We start from the raw sequence: 19,519 nt of genomic DNA on the forward strand, positions 1-19,519 counted from the left end.
GATCACTTTGTCCCTTTTTACTTTGACACTAAAGGGTCTTTTTCTGTTGATCAGCGTGAAAAAGCTACATCAAATCCACTCCGATTCATTTTTGTAAAACATGAAAGTTTCCAGAGGGGATGAGAACTTATAGGCACTGTAAAAAATAAAGGTTAGCCCTCAATTATTATCACATCTACTATGTGGATTAAAAACAAAATGGTTTAAACTATGCAGACCACCATTACTGCTCAACTGCTTTCTATGGCAGATGCCTTTTTCAGAAACTATAAAAGATAAAACACATGAGCAGTTTCCAAATTCATATTTATTGTTACATTGTAAAGCACTTAAGAGTAGACGTGAACAGGAGACCAAATACAATTTGGCCATTGTCATATCATGAAACTACCTGGAATGAAGTTACTGTTTATATTTGGTAATTGTTGAATACAAAAGAAAAAGAGGGGAAACCTGAAAGCGCGAGTACAAGTCGCCTTTGAGACTAGAAGAAGGAGAAGCCAGGAGAGTCCAGTCCGCCTGCTCCTAATCCAACGTAACAGACCAAAAAACCCCACGTCCAATACAACAGACGAGACATCCCCAAAAAACAGCATTTTTTTCCTCAGGTAATAATCCTAAGAAACAAATGACGAGTATAAGAATACAGACAGCACACTAGGCTAATCCTAACGACGATTTGACCTTATGGCTTTTCTATACAGATATGTAGAAGTTCATGGTGCTGTTTATTAAGACATGCTTGTACTTCATTAAGTGAGAGGCAATGTTTGGGTGTTTTCCCACCTGTGCTTCACCTAAACATCCCGCCTCTGACTTTTTTTTTTTTTTGCCTTGGCAAGCATTTATTCATAAGTATGGTATTCAGGAATGTGTGTTGCTTAGTCTAGGATATGTTTTACTTATCGGTCTGAGTAAAAACATGTAAACAACCTTGCAGCTGGAAATACGAATACTCGCTTTAAAAAAAACAGCATTCTTATACATTAATCAAGAGTTATATTGAAAGTAACAAGTTGTCCTCTGTAACATGAAACCCATCTGTTTAGGATTTTTACTATTTCGGATCCACTTTAAATAAAAAGGGACATTTTTTCTTCAGACCTCAAAAGAGGCAGGGATGCATGCGAATTTATGAATTTGACAGCTTGTTATTCTCATTCAAAAAAAAAATCTTCATTCCTTCAGTTGGGGGAGCCCTTCAAAACGTTAATGGCTTGTGGGTATGAATAAGTGTCACAATGATCCCAGCCAGTCTCTTAGGCTCGCTTCATCCCCCGACCCATCAAGCAGGCAAAGACTGTCATCACCATTTTGGGCTTGACCTCCACAAGGTCTTCTGGGAGAGCGTAGACACGGGCTCCGATCTTCCTCGCCATAGAGACGGCATATCTAGGGATGACACAGAGGTTAATTTGTGTAGAAACGGTTCACACATACTGTAGTTACCAAAACAATGGCGACAGGTTGCTTCTTTCTTTTCGGCGTTGTAAGGCCCTGTTTACACAAATAGGCTCGCGGGTGAAAACGTAAAAATATTTTATCAGATGTGCCTTTCGTTTAGACGGCGGTGGCGTTTTTGGGGCTTAAAAATGCAAAAAAGTCAAACCACTCTCCAGAGTGGAAATTTTAAAAAACGCTCCACTATCGCGTTCCCGTCTAAAGGGTAAAAACGCACTGTGCGAGTGTGTGTGTGTGTGTGTGTGTGTGTGTTAGTGTGTGTGCGCGCGCGCACATGTGTGTGCGCATTGTTTTGAGCAATAACTCCACCTCCTCGTCTATCCAGACAAGATTGTCAGCTTTTGTTGTTCGCCTCCCTCTACTAGGGAGAGAAGTAGAAGGAATTGAATTTCACACACTTTTGCATCACCATATGCACGCAGATCCGCCCCCCACCCCCAAATACACTCGTCTAAACGCGGAATAAAAAAGTGAGAACGCAACGCCACTTTTGCGTTCTCTTCAGATCGTTTCCGTCTAAATCTTACTTGGCGTTCTCCAGCTTGTCGTCTTCAGAGAGGCTGCCGGTTTTTATCAGCTCATAGTTGATGCTGCCAGGCTGGATGGCGTCTATCAGTTCCACTACTGCCATACTGCTGCTGATCTCCTTGTCCTGATCACCACACGACACACAGGTTAATAATCTAACACAGAGGCTTACCTGACCGACAGGTTTGTATGACACTACCTGTATACAAATTACATTAAACTACCAGACTTAGTTCATAAGTAACAGCATTTTGATAGAGTGAATATGTCAAAACTGCATATTTTTCTCAGTTTGATTTAGTGAGGTTTTAAAAATTCAACAAGCTTTAAAAAAAAAAAAAAAAAAAAAAAAAACAAGGCCTTAGAGTTTAGATGATTTAGTAACTAATCGAATCTATCCATCTAATCTACACAAAGTTATTTTTACAGAACATGTAATCAGAAAGAGGAAAAAACATGCTTGCCTTAAAGCTTGAAATCTTGGTCGACTTTCCAGCTTCCGCCAACGTTTTGTTTACCCATTTTACGATGATGTCATCATTTACTTTCTGTCCATCACCCAATCCCTCCAGTACATTCAACGTATATCTGAAAGAGTGGAGAAGCAGAATGTTTGTTATGAGTAGGGTTGGGTATCGTTAGACAATAAAGATTTATTCTATTCCGATACCGGTGCTAGAACGATACTTTTAAAACGGTGCTGGTGCCTAAACGGTGTCTGAACCGGTGCCTGAACCTGAAATATATATTTATAATGTAAAAAAAAAAAAAAGGAGCACAAAACGACAGTTGGCAACATTAAAGAATAGCTTGTTTATTGCTAAGGCCATATGGTCAAAATTAAATAATTGATTAATAATGTAATAACAATAACTTATAACAATTACTTATTTCACCAGTAAATTGCTGGTTAACGACAATAACAAGCACCAGATGGGAAAAGGGTATTTTACAATAACTTAAAATGCACCTCAAGGCTGGCGAGACGGTTACGTCTTGGTGTTGGAATCCTCTACAGGGAAATACAGTCACACTTTACACCGCTTAACGTAAACTGTCAGCATTTTAACCACTGGGTTTAATCCAGTTTCCCGTGCACTGAAATTTGGAAATTTTCGTTCTTATTCGGTGTCATTACTACCGTTTACGTCGGAACCGGTACCCTATTTGCACCGCGTTTCGGTACCCAACCCTATTTATGAATTGAACAGTTTAACTATACTTCAAATGGTGCCCAAAGAGTTAGGAACATTAGAAAAAAATAAAACATCAGGGAGGAAACTTTATTTCTGGACTGTTTTTGTTGTTGTTTTAGAAAACATCCGGTTCTTCTGTATGGTTGTGATTTTAAGTATGTGGAACTGCTAAATATGTCAACACGCAACCTGGCAACTGAGTTTATAGACATGTGGTCTCAATTTGGAGGAACAAGCACATATTAACAACACCACTGGCATGAAATGGAGGTCACCAACTACCCCCTTCCGAGAAATTGTTTACAGTAAATATACAGAGTTAACACAACAAATCTGACAATGAAGACAATGGTGATTGTAGTGTTTCAAAATGCCACACAGACATACGGATTCCGTAATTCCTTGATAGTAACCTACTTTTTACTGTCCTGGTCCCAGACCAAATACTTGTGAGGGCCCTCATTTGTCTTTTTTAGTTATTTATATATTTTAAAACATAGAAATATCTCTCTGAGACCCACTGAGATACAGCAGAGAATCCAGGTATGAAAATTCCCCATATGCGCTTGGCTGTTTTATGCATTTTCTTGTAGACCTAAAATGGGATGCGGTTTTTACATTTCGGAGATGTATTTCTATTTTGTTCTGTTCTGAAGTGATCCTGATGCAGTTATGTTTCACCTTCTCATCAGCTGCCACACCAGTGCCAGAGTCAGGGTAGCGTTGCCATCGTTCAGGTCCTGCCCGCCAATGCCAACAAGGGAGAACTTGGCTGTTTTGCCCAGTTCCACGGCATAGTTACAATTCTCCAACTAGGGGCACAAGAATGTTTTTTTTTTGTTGCAAAAGACAGCTAAAAAGTTGTTTTTTGACTAGGAAGGATTAAAAGCAATCAGATTTACCTTTTTCATGTTTGTTCCCAGCTTGGGGTAAGGTGGCTTGTTAACCTTGTTGTTCCAGTCAACAGGCACTTTAATCTTCTCATAGAGTTGGAGGATGACCATGGCATCCTGTAGGTCTCTAGGAGACAAGATTGTGTTTGATAATCATTACCATGAAATAAGTTATGAAACTCTCTTAAGATGCCAGCGTATACAGGAGGAGTGATATAAACTGTGTCCTAGTATCTTGTTTGTGGTACATACCCATACAGATGATTGACATGTGGGTTCACTCCCAGAGAGTTCATCCAGTTTCGGAATGTCCTCTCTTCTCGTGTCTCACCTACACAGCAAAGGATCATGGGATTTAGCTGCTGATTTTAGGTGACATAGCTGGCAGCCATACTGGAGGTCTCAGTAATAGTCAGTGTAGTTCTAAACAACATGCAGCTTGTTTGGGTCATCAGAACTGAATAGTCCTGGTGCCACTCTGTTAGCTATATAAACAAAAGATCTGGTGACTACTAGCCAACTATCACTGACTTGTTCTGCACACCAACTACTGAATCCTGCAGGAGCTAATGTTAAGAGTGGCTTGTTTTTACACTAATAAAATGAGTTTCTATGCTAACATAAGCCTGCAGGCCAGCTAGTTAGCCAACAAAAAGCAGCTGTTTGTTCAGAGCTGGTTCTTCTCAAGCTGCAGCGGTAATCTCTCTATTTGTGTATTTAGACCTTATTTGTTCACAGCCAATTCTCCAGTGGACCTCTATGATGACGGCAGACATGAATACTGGGAGAGTTGTGCTCTCACCTTCCAACAGTCCCCAGTTAATGTCCTCATTCTCAGGTTTGGTCAGCGCTGGATATTTGTTGAACAGATTGGCCACAAAGGCAAGGTTGAGTTTGGGGTTTCCGCTGACGACGTCAGTTGGGGTGACAAACTGTCGACAGCCGAGCCTGTCGGCCTGCTGCAGCATGGCCTCTGCCCTCTTCACGTCGTCTTTCTCCTGAACAACACACAGAGCACATGCTCCTGATCAGAAACACCGTACAGCTGTTACCATGTGGTGAAGATACTCAACTGGGGGTGCTGACTGCTGTCAAAGTGCTTACGCTGAAGCCTGCCATGTTAATGTCTATGTGTGGCTGATCTTCCTCGGTGCCTTTTGGAGAGATTTGATTCAGGAGGTGGAAATAGGCCCTTGAGTCCTGGAAAACAATACAAACAAAAACAATTAGATTTGTACTAATTCACAAACAAGAAATTCCACCATTAAAAATTATCGCACATTTTGTCTCTCTAGGTAAAGTATCGATAAACTTGATGCTGCTTGTGAGCAACTGTGCACACTATGTTTTGTATTTTTTCTATCACATGCTTTATTCAAATATTTAGATTTGTTCTACAATTGTTTTCCTTTATAAAACACTTCATTTGACATATATTCAGTAAATACTGCATTTTAAAATAACATTCCAGAGAATTAGACGAATTAGAGGGTTAACATGCTTTGAGGAACACTGGTTTGAACAAAAAGAACAAAAGTTATCTCAAAAAACTTCAGATTTCTGTGTACAAAATAGTCGAGCAAGAGATAGGATGAGAGAAAAAAAAAAATTACAAAAAAAAGGTAACCAGAGTAGCCAGTAGTCTCTCGTATACCTGCCTGGTTGATTTACAGAGAATGTATTTTCCAACCAACAAAAATTGTACATCTGACATAGTAATTGCTAGAATTAATCGGAACTTCCTTAATAATAGGCATATTGCCAAAGAAACAAAAGCACTGTGTACCCTTTTAACCAGAAATTGTGCATATAATATATTCAACGCTTACGTACGCATTTGACAGTTTTCCAATGGTTCCCAAAAAGAGACACAACACATTCAGTCCTATATTTGGAGCAGTGGAGGCGGATATTTGAGTTAGTCTGTGCAAACACAAACATGCACTGCCCTTTTCAGTGTGCTGATAGACACCTGTGTCGGTGGATCTAGTAACTAGAGAAGTGCGTGGAAATAAACTAAAGTAATTAAGTAAAAATGGGTAAACACCCTACAGACCATCCCAAAGAACCGTAAAACCTGATCCTGTAAGTATTATCTCTTACAATATTTTGAGTGGTTTCTCTACCTGCATCTAGTGTTTAGATACACCAACTGGATTCATTGTAAGTGAGTACGCCCACCTTGATGTCAGAGCTGAAGTTGTTGATCTTCTGCCAGCCAGCATTTTCCAGGTGAAAGTTTGCCCAGCGCAACAGCAGTTCTTCTGGAGATAGTTTCATCAGGTCCTCCAGGGTTTCCCCGTCTCTCAGCAATGCTGCCAGCGCTGTCGAGGGGTGTTAAAGATTTAGTTAAGATACTTGACAACAGAGCAGGAAACACAGGCTGAAATACATGTTATTTAACGGTACCAACTATGCTCTGTACCTTCATTTCTGCTTAGCTCGATGTCAGCAAACAGACCGATCTTGATGATCTGCCACAGCAGGCCCAGCACCAGATGGGGCTTCCCCTCTTTCAGGTCTAAAGCACCAATGTTCACCACATGGCAGCCAATAGCAGAAGCTGAGTTCAGGGCCAGGTTCAGATTCTCCTGCAAGGTACAAAGCATTGGATGTTGGAAAATTTCAAATAAGCCTTAAGAGAAACAGCAGCCCTGACATACAGTAAATCAAACTGACCTGTATCGTAAACGGTGTCAGCTTCTTCTTATTTATGGTCCTCTCATCGATAGTGTCTGGCACTGACAGGTTAATCATTTTGCTGTGTAAACGTACAAAAATCCAAACATGAAATTTGATCAGACATTTGATGCAATATCCCTGTTGTAAAATAAAGGCAGAGATAGCAACCAAAATGTTCATGGTTTGAAAAGAGGAAGGTTTGTGGCTTTAAGTAACTTATAGTTTTATATGCTGGTATGTTAGTCAAAAGAACTAACGTGACAAAGTGCAGATTTTTAGCTGTCAAATGCTAACTGACCACTATGACCTACTATAACAGCAGTGTTTGCAATTTGGATTTAGTTACTTTTGCGTTAGTTATTTTCTGTTTCAAACAATATACATTTGTGTACCTTGAACTGGTGATTTAACAAAAAGCAACTCAGTTTTGAAACAATATGTAATCATTTCCAAATATTTGTAATTAATGTAATAGTATTGTATTACTATCAATATCTCCTCTGCAATGCGAGATAGAATGTTGTTATGGTTGACTGATATCCCAATACAGGCTCATATTTGTCTTTTCTTCAGCCTGAATGTGATCACAACAGTCGGTGCAATGAGATGCAGGTACCTGACATTTATGTTAATGTCAGAACGGCAGCTAGATGAAAGAGGGGGAAGGGGGTTGTGTTGATGGCTTGAGGTGAAAACAGGAGCCCTCACCAGAGTACAATACCATCTCCGACAGAGGTGAAGAGAGAGTCTGTGTTGGGATCCATGGGCAGGACGTGTTGGCAGTCTGGGTCTCTTTCCAGAGCAGTGTTGATCCAGTTCACAAAGGCATATCGCTCCTCCTCTGTAAGGATACAAAGTAATGTTACAGTATCGCTCATGATGAGTCATTTCAGTTGGTCACATTGTCCATTATGGGTTTCTTTTCTTCATCGGCAAATGGAGCACCTATAGCTGACGTGCAGAGGGCACAAAGTCAGTTTATGACAAACATAAGAAGCGAAAGGAGAGAAGTTGGGGTCGATGTCCACGTGTCCTACCAGAGAACGAGTGTTGTGTGCCTTCGCTTGACAGCACTGATGTCCCTCCAATAGCCAGGATGCCTTCTTTTCTGTTGATGACCTTGCGGAAAGTTTTTGCTATTTCACTGCCCCTCAGCTCCTGGATGATCTAAAACGAGACCAAAGAATACTCAGAGACCAACTACATTCGATGCCTCGAAAACACTGCATTATTGTTTTAAGCTGAAATTTGTGAAATATTTAAACTGCATTTATGAACATTTTGATTGTAGATTTGAGATTGTGTTGTAGAGGTTAACCAATTCATTGCTTTGGCCAATAATTAACAGAACTGCCTTCTGCTGTTCATATGTTTATAGTATGTTTGTAGTGTCAGCATCACATCAGTTTTAAAAAGGAAGTTACCACCCAATATTTTAAAGCACTAACTGAATAATTTTATGACATAAACACTCAATGGACACTTTACTAGGTAAACCTGTCCAATCTAATGCAATTCATGCTACCATTACATACATACACGTTACCATTACAAGGCACGTAATGCTCAGTGTTTGTCGTACAATGTAGGAAATGTGTACATTTTAGTAAAAGGTTATGTAGGGGGTTCTACAGAATATTAGAAAAAACTCAATATAACGCAGTCCAGAACACCACCACCATTAACTAGGACCTGAATGCTAAAACATATAATTTAAATAACACCTCAACGACAGTGTCAACAAAAAAACATTAGACATTATAGACATCATAAAAAGTAGACTTCATGGAACTTGATAATAATATAATGTAATTTGCATCCCTTGTTGTGGTGTAGAGCTCTTGTTAGCCTCCATGACAGCCAGCTGGCATGGAATAAAGCTAACCTGCCAGCCAAAGGGCTGAGAAGATAAGTTAAACATCTAGCCTAGTCTCGGCAACGTCATCACTGCTTGCGCACGCAACCGGGGGGCAGAAAGAAGACGTGTAGCTACACAAAACACGTCTAGCTAGTAGAGGCATAGCGTAAGTCAAAATGCCAAGGAGTTGTTGCGTAGTTAATTGTACAAACAGAGCCAGTGATGGGTGCCTGATGTTTAACATACCTAGGGGGAAGCATGCTTTTGCCAAAACCTGGCGGAGGTTATGGCTTCAAGCCATAAGAGGGGCAGATTGGGGTCATCTGCAAGCAGTCAGGCTCCCATTGTATCAATCAGAAAAGTTGCAGCTTGTTGTTGTTCAGCTAAGTGATATCTACCTGTCAGGGCTGTGGTACTCGAGTCCGGACCATAGACAATTAAAGGTCCGGACTCGAGACAAGTTTAGACAGCTAGCTAAAGCTACGCCGATGTTTTGCTAACGTTAGCGCAACAGTGTTAGCCTAGCCTACTAGGTAAATATTACGACTGCCTTCGGAGTTTACTATATCGATATAGTAAACTCCGAAGGCAGTCGTCTGCGTCCACGTTGCCAACATAAGACCATAGCATAAGACCTGTGGCGTTAATGCCATAGACAGTATATATATAGTTAGTGCTCATTTTGTACATAACATATTCTTCTGCTAGTGTGTGTTGTAATCTAGGATAGCTCATTAGCGCCTCCACTGGACTGGAGTGGTGGTGCTAGAATCAATCAGGAAATGAGCTACTAATGCCTAGACCCGAACCAGACCGAATGTAACCGTGCAACCGGCCGGCCGCTCGACTCTAATGTAACAGTGCAACCGGCCTGCCCGCTCGACTCTAATGTAACCGTGCAACCGGCCTGCCCGCTCGACTCTAATGTAACCGTGCAACCTGCCGGCCCGCTCGACTCTTATGTAACCGTGCAACCGGCCGGCCCGCTCGACTCTAATGTAACCGTGAACCGGCCGGCCCGCTCGACTCTAATGTAACCGTGCAACCGGCCGGCCCGCTCGACTCTAATGTAATCAAGCGGTGTCTTGGTTCTCGGCAAGTTTGAGTTATTAACCAAGCCTTGTTTCTGGTGCATCTTAGAGGATTGTGTTCACGGCAATTCACACATTATCGATGGGGAAGCACATTACATCACATACAAATACACGCCTTTATGTCTCGTGCATTTTAGAATTGTGTTCATGGAAATTCATATGCTATACTACCAAGGGGAAAGTATTAGGCCTATAGCACATACAAATACACGTAATGTTATCTTGATAGATATGTAAAGTTAAACGCGATCACCCCCGCCGAGGGCACGGGAACCGGTGACCGAATCTATTAAGTCGGTAGGCTAACCAACAACCGTCCGGTTGAACCGACTCTCGTAAAAGAGTTGGTTGTCCCATCACTACCCTGTAATGTTTGTAAACAGGAAACCAGTCTATAAAATGGGCTGAAAAACCATGTTTATAAACTAGAAAATCGGGTTAATGGGTTCATAGAAGCAACTGATGTTGTGTTTTGCATTTAAGTACACTGTAAGGATTCAAAGTGAGCGTGTGCATTCACTACACATCTAATCTAAGTATTACAGTGTTGAGTGTGTGAGTGCCAGTATGTCATTATCAGTGGTAACAGTAAACCGCCAGGGCTAAAGCTGTTATCATCTTCTACACTCCCAACACCACCCTCAGGCTTGTCCCAACATCCCAACCTGAAATAATGATCTCATTAAATCAGTCTCAACAACTAATGGGACCATATTTTGCTCTTTAGTGCAAGTTCATACTGTATGTAGCTTATCACAAAGCTGCTTTGACAATAAGTCTTCTATGGTAATAATAGCGATACTTGCTGAACCTGAAGCCATCGCTGCTTCAACAGTGACCTCAGCCCCGCAAGCGTTGCTGTGACCACAATGAGCTATTCAGGCCAACTCTGTGAGCGCAGCACACTTTATCACAAATGTGCGGGAGGTCACAGGGTGCCAGCTTGCATTTTTTGGCCACTAGGTAAAAGAGGTAAGCATAGCAAAACAATCATGACCTTGCAAAGATGATAAGGATCGCCATTTATTTCTGCAACTTAGCAAAAAGCTATTTTTTGGAACTACAGCTCACGGCTGTAGGGGGACCAAAAAGGGAAAAGTTACATACCGGTAGTATGCCTTTAACGTTCACATCTATAGGCAGTAAAGAGGATATTCACACTCATTCCAAATGCATTTAATCTGGGTGGTTATTATCCATAAGAACATTTTGTAATGGGGTGTATGAAAGCCTAGTGGAGGAGCACACACCTTTCTAATACAAAGGCCCAATGCTGTTTGGCAGCTAACTGCAAAGTCCCAGATGTCCTCCCTTCCCGCAGGCACATGAACACAGCATAACACACTCAAACAGTCAAATCCCAGTTTTGCATAATCCCAAAATCATCTGATCAATCCGCTGATCCTGGGACCTAGAGTGATTATCTCAAAAGGTCGTTACCTTTTTACATATTTTGCCAAAGGACAGACAACATTGACCACAAAACCCCCTCTAACTTAGTTGACACAATTAGGCCACTTGATTTCAGAAAATCCCTTATTTAATATTTAATAAACTTGCTTGTAGAATCAGTTACATCATTTTAAACACTTTTTTATTTATTAAAAAAAAAAAAAAAAAAAAAAAGCCTTTTATAAAAAGCAATCATTTTTACCCTCCCGTTCTGAAATGTCTTGTGTTCATTTCACTCTTTTTTTTTTTTTTTTAAATTAGATCTTATTTAGTTATGCACTTTTAATTGGCTGGTTTTATTTAAGGTTTTAATCCTTATTTTCCCATGTAAAAGGACCTTGTTTCTTAGTTTGAAAGGTTCAAACTTCAAACCCTTTTTTGACAAAGCCGTTTACTGCAACAGCTTGTCCTTCAAATCCCCTGAAACCGACAATTTTACTATAATTCTTGCTTTTTTGCCCTTTCATTAGGCTCTACAAATCAAAATATAATAATTTTTATTTTAGTGTTGTATAGATGGAGACTGTGAGACACGTAACAACATAACATCCGGATTATTTGTGAGGCTTCTGTGAGGGCTGCTTCTCTGAAATGTTAAGACCTTGATACTGGTTTATAACTGTTTGGGTTATATTTTGATGTTTTAGCAGAGAAAAGTCTCCTCACACACTCAAGTCACAAAACAAGACTATAGCCAGCGAGACGCAATCTCAGTTATTTTCCTTGACTAAAAACAGAGTGTTCCTGAACTACTCCGAGACAAAGCAGCCACCTGAAAAATCACTGATAATCGCTATAATTTTATTATAATTATTTCACACGTAACTTTGGCTACACTTACAAAAGTACACAGATGAACTGTGGAGAATAGTTGTCATCACGAAACCATAAAGAGTACCTCAAATTGGAAGTAAGTAATTATGAATGAGCCCAAAAATTGTTTAAGTTCAAGACGTTCTAGGTGGAGTCACAGATATTTGGACACAACACAGTTTTAAAGTCATCCAATTCAATCTGATTTACTCTGTTATTAGCATAGTCAGGGTTAAACTGACAAATGGACAACTAAATACACATACCCTTAAACAGGACACTTGAACTACCATAGAAAAAACAAAACACAGCTGCAGAACGTTTTGATTGACCCACATGATCTTGAGATCTTGAACCATGCTGTGCTCCTGTACCAGACGCTGCCTCTGTGAAAGAATTCTCTCTTAATGACTGCTCCATCATCACTGCTGAAACAAAACACTGGAACTCACACCACTTTGCTGACCTCACTTCCACATTCCCTGAGTGTGTGTGTGTGTGTGTGTGTGTGTGTGTGTGTGTGTGTGTGTGTGTGTGTGTGTGTGTGGTTTGTAGAGGCCTTTCAACTCCGTCGTGCATGGAGCTGCTAAAAGTTGCTTTGCGTAGCGGCCCCACCCAGGAGGGCGAGGTGCTTTTTAGGCAGAACAGAAAACAAAGACCAGCTCAGAGTAAGAAAAGCTCTGAACGGAAGGTGAAAACTTGTCAAGCTCAACAGAACGAACAGTTTGGAGCTAGACGTACCGCTAGAAACTCTTCGAAGCTGATCTTATTATCCTTGTTGCGATCCAGTTTCTGGATGATCTCACGGACCATGTATCCAGGTAGAGCATGGCCGGCATCTTTAAGGAGCTCATGGAGTTCATAATCAACAATAAATCCATCGCCGTTCAGATCTACAGAAACACAAAAAGAACCATTAGACCCAGCACATATAATACAACTAGGACTGGAGTTACTGTAACATAAACACAATAATATCTATAACATACGTTCATTGTAACACATGGCTTTAACTCACCACATTTTCCAAAGATCTCTCTCATCTCCTCCATTTCCTCTTTTGTTATCTTTCCAGTCATGTTTCTGTGATTGACCCAAGGTGGTCAGTCAGAGAAAGGTGGGACTGCAGAGAAGAAAAGAGCACAGTGTCACCAACATGGCCTTGCAATGACAGGACAAAGGTCTTGAGAGGAACCCAAGCTTCACCAGCCTCCTTAAAGCCCCTGAAACTAATCCAGACTGCTCGCTGTTTTACTACTCAGATCACAGACCGGTTGAAATGTTTTACCTCCTTGCAACAGGAGAAGTGACCTTAACTCTCTGGGCAGAACAATAGTCACTCGCCATCTTCTGTCAGGTCCAACATTTTTTTATAAATTACTACTTTATATATCCATCTCCTCACTGATCCCTGCTGATCCCCACCCCCGCTGATTATATCTACTGTTCTCTTTAGTTCCTCTCTTTAGCGCTTTTCCTTTTCCAAGCATGGCTCTCTCCCATAATCAAAGTAATTTCCTGTTCCATTGTATAGCAATGAGCCCATACTGTAACCGTAGCCAGAGAAGCTGAGACTACTGATTTTACACAGCCCTTTTTTGACAAAGCCGTTTACTGCAACAGCTTGTCCTTCAAATCCCCTGAAACCAACAATTTTACTATAGCCTAACTCTTGCTTTTTTGCCCTTTCATCAGGCTCTACAAATCAAAAATATAATATTTTTTATTTTAGCGTTAAAAAAGATGGAGACCGTGTCCAGTTATATGTGACAACATATTTGTGAGGCTTCTGTGAGGGCTGCTTCTCTGAAATGTTAAGACCTTGATACTGGTTTATGAGTTATAACTGTTTGGGTTATACTTTTATGTTTTAGCAGAGAAAAGTCTCCTCACACACTCAAGTCACAAAACAAGACTATAGCCAGCTAGACGCAATCTCAGTTATTTTCCTTGACTAAAAACACAGTGTTCCTGAACTCCTCAGAGACAAAGCAGCCATCTGAAAATTGCTGAAAATAAGGAATTCCTCGGAGTACCTCCTTCCCGTTCTGTTGAGGCAGAGGAATGCACAAGGCCTGGGCAGATCAAGCTTCACTTACACAGAGGTGAGCAGGGTGTGCTGCCTCGTTCGCATGGGCTAAACTAGTATGATGGCATTCCTCTCGAACACAAGCCAGTGAGGTTTATACTGCGGTAGAGTAAGATTCACAGATTTTTCCAGACAGAAAAGTGTTCCCATTTCCTGATTTAAAGTACAGATTGTTAATTTTCACAGCATATTAGTCAGAACTCCTGGGCAAAGCCTTTTCTGGTTTCCACAGTGCTACGTGTGTAAAACCATATTAGGGAATATCTGAATGTCAAGTTAGTCAAATGGATTATAATCCAATTGATCATTAGCAATAATTATAACGGTAATTTAAGCCTAAATTGGTCAATTTCTTTGGAGTGGTTTCAGCCCATTTAGTCTTTCTGTGGCCACTGCAGCCTCACAGGCACACATTCAAGCAGACAAACAATGAACAAAAGGTCCAGTAGCCATGCATCCTCTTTCATGAATGAAACTATTAATAGTATTCATGAAAGATGATTCAACAGTAGACATGTGGTCTCTGAAAATGAGACTCAGTTCCCATAATACTATTCTTACAGACAAAACAAAGTGTAGAAATAACACCTTGGCCTACAAAATCCAAAACGTGTCACCCAAAAAAGTCATTTCAGATGAAATCATGTTTATTAATTTAAGAAAAAAGTCCAATACAGTATAAACTTGCTTCTAGGTAGCAACAATAACAAGGCCAGATTTGTCACTTTACAGTGACAGAGATTTTAGGTTTAAATGCCACTCACATGAATCACAGAGAACAGGGTGTTTTTCAGGGCAAGCACAAACTCCTGACTAAACGATTAGGAAAATGACGATGCCAGTGTAGCTATATTTAACTTTTCTCTAAAAGGATGTGAAATGTGGATGCTGAAGTCGACCCAGCTACAATAAGGGCTGACGAGCATTCCCTCCTTTGCCAGCCCTCGTCACACCCTTGACGGAGGGAGAGTGAAAACAGCAGAGGGGTTAAGTACATGGAGCAAGGGCACAGATGGCAGCGGACAAATGTGAGACGTATCACTGGTGGTACAGAAGAATAGAGGGTTTGTAACCACTGTCACAAACACAAGAAAGTGAGTTCCGAGCGTCAGGCTCCAAAACACAGTTGCTGTCTTTGACAGCTGGACTGTGTGCTTCGAGAGAAGAGAATTCCTGCGCCCTTCTGTGCAGCAGCAAGCTCCTAAATGGAGTGGCTCATAGGTTTGTCTAAAAGCATATCAATACTCCTGATAGAGTTCAAAAGACATTATTGAAATGTCAGCGCTTAGCAGCAGTGCAAGAGTTTTAGTAGATCAGAATATGTTTGGCTAACAAAGACAAGACATATTGAGAATATAGTTCCCAAATTGCAAGAGCTGGCACAAACTAAAATTATGAGGGATTCAAAATGACCTCCAAAAAAGTCCTCTACGCACTTCTGTGTAGGTTTAGTCATCCAGATCACGCGATATCTAGCAGAACCAAAACAAGAGCAACTGGGCTTGCTTTGTGGTCTCTAAGACATTTCACCACTCATTCAAGAAGCTCTCTCAGTTCTCTTGCTCTTGTTTAACAACTAGATATCACACAAACAAGCATTTCTTTCCAAGCACCAGCTTTAATTGTCGAGACAAAAACAGCACATTGACGCTGTTTACGATCGCCTTTGATGGATGTTACAGTCAATTTAAAGCGGAGGGCTGTTCCCAGATGGCTGAGTTAAATGTGTGTAGAGGTGACACACCCCATCCAGTGTTTCATCCACACAGCAACATGGTAAATGTGAGGCACACAAATAGATTGGGCACCCTTCCCAAGTGTGGTCAAATGCATATGCACACACCCAACACAGTCTGCAATAACATGGCCATTTTTACTTAGTCACAATGGCCTGAAGCAGCGAATCAAACTGACTCATAAGTACCAAACAGTCTGTGACACCAGCTTTTAATTTCCTATTCCGGCTGCTTGCATAAGATAAGCACAGCCATACTGACAGGTAAGGAAGAGGTGACGACAACAAATATTGTATGTGGAGTTTACATAACTCTGACATCATACGCAGCTGCAAGCATATCACTCTGGGTTGGGTTTAGGGTTATTATAAAAGCTTACAAAACTTGGGAGTGGTAAATCATCGTGGAAATATTCAAATGAAATGGTCCCCTGTCCGTATCCCTAACCATGAACAATTCCATCTTTTCAACTTTTCCCCAAATGAAAGAATGTAGCTGTAGTAAAAAGGACGCAGCAGGTAAAAGAGCCCTGTGCTAGCAAAGGTGTTAGGAATCCATACTAACCATCATTTAAGAAAGTCATTAGACAGGTTACTGAGGTGCTGCTGAATCAGTTCGGTTAGGCGGTTACTGCTACAGGTAATCAGCCACACCTACAAGGGTTTGCCATTACTCAACAAAAGCACTGTAAAGCATTTTCCTCTGCTGCATAATCAGATGTTACAAGGCACAGCTCTGTAAAATACCACCCTTTCCTCACGCATGCATGACACATGACACTGTATACCTCCCTGCTCCAAGGCCGTTGTTACGTAGCTGACCCCTGACCTCCCAAACAGATGACATACGGTATACATGCAGACTCTCTGTGGAGTTCATTACACTAATATTTTGTGTTGTAGTAATAGAAGAAAAGTTTTTTAAAAAAGCAGTCAATGTAATCCATGGCACTTCCCCACTCACGTCCTCCCCACGTCCAGTTTCTGACAATTTATCCTTGTACAGAGAGCCCCGATATTGACAGGATTTATATGTGTATTTTTATGCAGATTAAGATTAATATCTTCTAAACCTTTTCTATTCACAAAGTAAGGTATTTAGGGGATTGTATAGCCTTGGTGAAGAGTGCTTTCAAATTGGAATTAGCATAGATTACAAAAAATATATAAAACTGACAAAAACAACAAAAAGTAAAAACAAGTGCAGCCAATAAAAAAACTCAATAACTTTCACTGCATAGAAAAAACAAATGAAGGCACCTGTTTAAAATCCTCCTGGCAGTGCAGAAAGTGGGGCAACCTGTTCATTCGCACAGGTGTGAGCGTGCTCGTGTGTGTTTAAGGGTGGACATAACTATCAGCACACTCCCTCCTCCTTCTTGACTTTCTGGTTTGTCTTTACAAACACGTGATTCTATAGCGTGAATAAGGGGAACTCACATTTTACTTCAACTCATGTAAATCACAGTACATAACTGTCAATCAGGTTAATGACAGGCGCAATTAAAATGATTTGAACGTCACACAAAAGGAGTGCAAACAGCACTTTTTTCACTTTTTTTTTTAAATCTCCGGAGTCCTCCTGATATCAATAATTGATTTAATGCTTTTGTCTTTTACAACATCTCTATCAAAGCATGCCACTGCACAACTTTTAAAACAAGACATTAATAGAGGATAGACAACAAGAAATACTGACTTTGTAGAGACTCAACAGCAGCGATGCAAGGAATAAGACCACTGATGACTGTCTGTATTCACAACACACTTCTTATTTCAAGTCACAATATTTATCAAATTAAAATGTGGGTCTTGTCTTGTTGTTCATGGTTGTCCCTACAGTGATCCACAATTGAAATCCCAGATGTACATGTGCTGCAGCCCCAGACTGCTCGACAGGAAAAATCTGGTAAATCACTCAGAGCAATAAACTAGTTTACATAGACCACTGTTTTACATGAGAGCAAATAGCACAGAGTAACTGACTGGGCTGTCTCATTTTAGTGTTAAAACATCCACCAACATTTCACAACTTACTAGCATACCATATATATTGTGCTGGGGTCATATCAAATGTCAATAAGACAAAAAGTGATTTTTCATCAGAAGAGCAGTGAGGTTACACACCTAGCATAGCAAATATTACACTAGGCTTCACCTTTTATAATGAATGTATGTGCGAGTGTTTTAAAGCTATGTGTAGGTCATTCATACGTCCGCTTGTGTATCGGCAATATTAAAAGAAATGTGTGCAGGCTCCACCTATGCGGCTTCCTTCGGTGAGTGGCGATGTAGACTACCTAATGAAACGAACCTGGTTGTCTTACTTAACTTGCTCCTTGCTTTGACATTTGTCATATTCACAAATGTGAAGGGATAGTTCCAAAATCTCGAAGAAAACATAAACGCTGTGTATAAACTTTAACTAGTTACACTTACATCTTAGTTACGTTACGTAAAGTTTGAGTAGTAGTTACTGTTCACGAATTAAAGGAGTCGGAGGCTATTTTATTTCAGTATATCAAAGACCTATCCAGCGCCGAGAGAATTAATAGGCTACAGTGAAGGTGTAGCTAAAGCTAGCGACAGATGCAAGTTCTATGGGCAGGACAACTATCCCTGTTTCCCCTTGCAAATCCACACCTCTACACAGAAGGGAATGGCTATCACAGAGAGGAAAGATTAAGACAAGGTTGTTATTTTAGTAAACGCTACTGAGACAAATTCTATATGTAAGTAGTTGTTAGTGTAGAAGTTGCCAGGAAATTGGTACTCACTATCGGTGCGCCTGAAATTCCAGACAGCGTCCCAGTTTGCAGTCCTGCCTCCTCCACGTAGAGACAAAAGTAGACAGCAGTTGGAATGTTGGCCCCGCCCTGTCGGCGACGTCACCACCAGACGTTGATGTCCGGTCTACAGACTCATGAGCAAACACTTTTAGGCCTTTTAGAAGTGTATTTATACTTTTTTGTTATCCTAAAAAGCCAGTGATACTAGACAAATCATACCGAGGGACAAGCCCTTTTCACTCCTACAATATACCTAATACGAAAACTGCTTAAAATCCTTTAAAAACAACAAAGGATGAATTTTTAAAAAGTAAATAATTTATTTTTCACATTACACATTAAAATAATTATTAAATAAATATTGTTAATTCCTTTTTACAAGACACTTTTGTTTGAGGGACATAAAATGGCATGTTTTCGTCGAATATGCAATATATTGAATGAATGTCAAAATATATTGAATGAAAGTATGGTTAAAACAAGCTAAAAATTAATTTCACTTTGTTTCTCAATGCGGCTCGATCATTATCTTGTTGTGAGAGAGATCACTAACTGAGAAAGGAAGAAAAAAAAAAAAAAAAGCTCCTCCAAGTGCTTCACTCCCACTTTGCACTGCATACAGCAAGTTTTTGTATATTAACCAGTTGTCTTGCTCAGGGCATTCTCACATCTTTTAAACAGCCCATCAAGCCATTATTATAACAATTGTGTTGCTAATGACAGAATGTGCTTTTATAGGAGTTGAACACAGTTGCACCGCATGTGGCCAACAAGTTAACCACTTCCAGAGAGATTCCTTCTTTCGACATCCAGCTCTGAAAGTACTTATTTGCAAGGTGTCTGCTTATTTGTGTCAGAAACACATTCTCAATTTTCTCTGACCTTTAAGTCAGTATTAAAATGAAATAATAATATAACTGTATTCAATT

General features: G+C 40.4%; 1 protein-coding gene across 1 annotated transcript; it reads right to left on the bottom strand.

Annotated features, from left to right (window-relative positions):
- Nucleotides 1-289: 289 nt before the first annotated feature.
- On the bottom strand, nt 290-18,719 carry LOC114566692 (plastin-3). Its single transcript, XM_028595366.1, has 16 exons — nt 18,579-18,719; nt 12,996-13,100; nt 12,719-12,870; nt 7,798-7,927; nt 7,469-7,601; nt 6,758-6,839; nt 6,504-6,669; nt 6,260-6,402; nt 5,183-5,278; nt 4,881-5,076; nt 4,331-4,409; nt 4,088-4,205; nt 3,867-3,997; nt 2,454-2,577; nt 1,989-2,113; nt 290-1,392 (listed from the first exon to the last, which is right to left on the bottom strand). The coding sequence occupies exons 2-16, from the start codon at nt 13,054-13,056 to the stop codon at nt 1,260-1,262; spliced, it is 1,869 nt and encodes a 622-aa protein (XP_028451167.1). The 5' UTR covers nt 13,057-13,100; nt 18,579-18,719; the 3' UTR covers nt 290-1,259.
- Nucleotides 18,720-19,519: the final 800 nt, after the last annotated feature.

Source organism: Perca flavescens, chromosome 13 (genome assembly GCF_004354835.1).
Source record: "Perca flavescens isolate YP-PL-M2 chromosome 13, PFLA_1.0, whole genome shotgun sequence".
Taxonomy (NCBI): Eukaryota; Metazoa; Chordata; class Actinopteri; order Perciformes; family Percidae; genus Perca; species Perca flavescens.

Bases quoted from the DNA above. Each gene is read 5' to 3' on its own strand.
- LOC114566692 (XM_028595366.1), bottom strand. From the start codon at position 13,056: ATGACTGGAAAGATAACAAAAGAGGAAATGGAGGAGATGAGAGAGATC. The intron at 6,840-7,468 runs GTGAGGGCTCCT...ACGTTTACACAG, and splicing joins GGAGATGGTATTGTACTCTG to CAAAATGATTAACCTGTCAG. The intron at 3,998-4,087 runs GTAAATCTGATT...TTGTGCCCCTAG, and splicing joins TGGGAACAAACATGAAAAAG to TTGGAGAATTGTAACTATGC.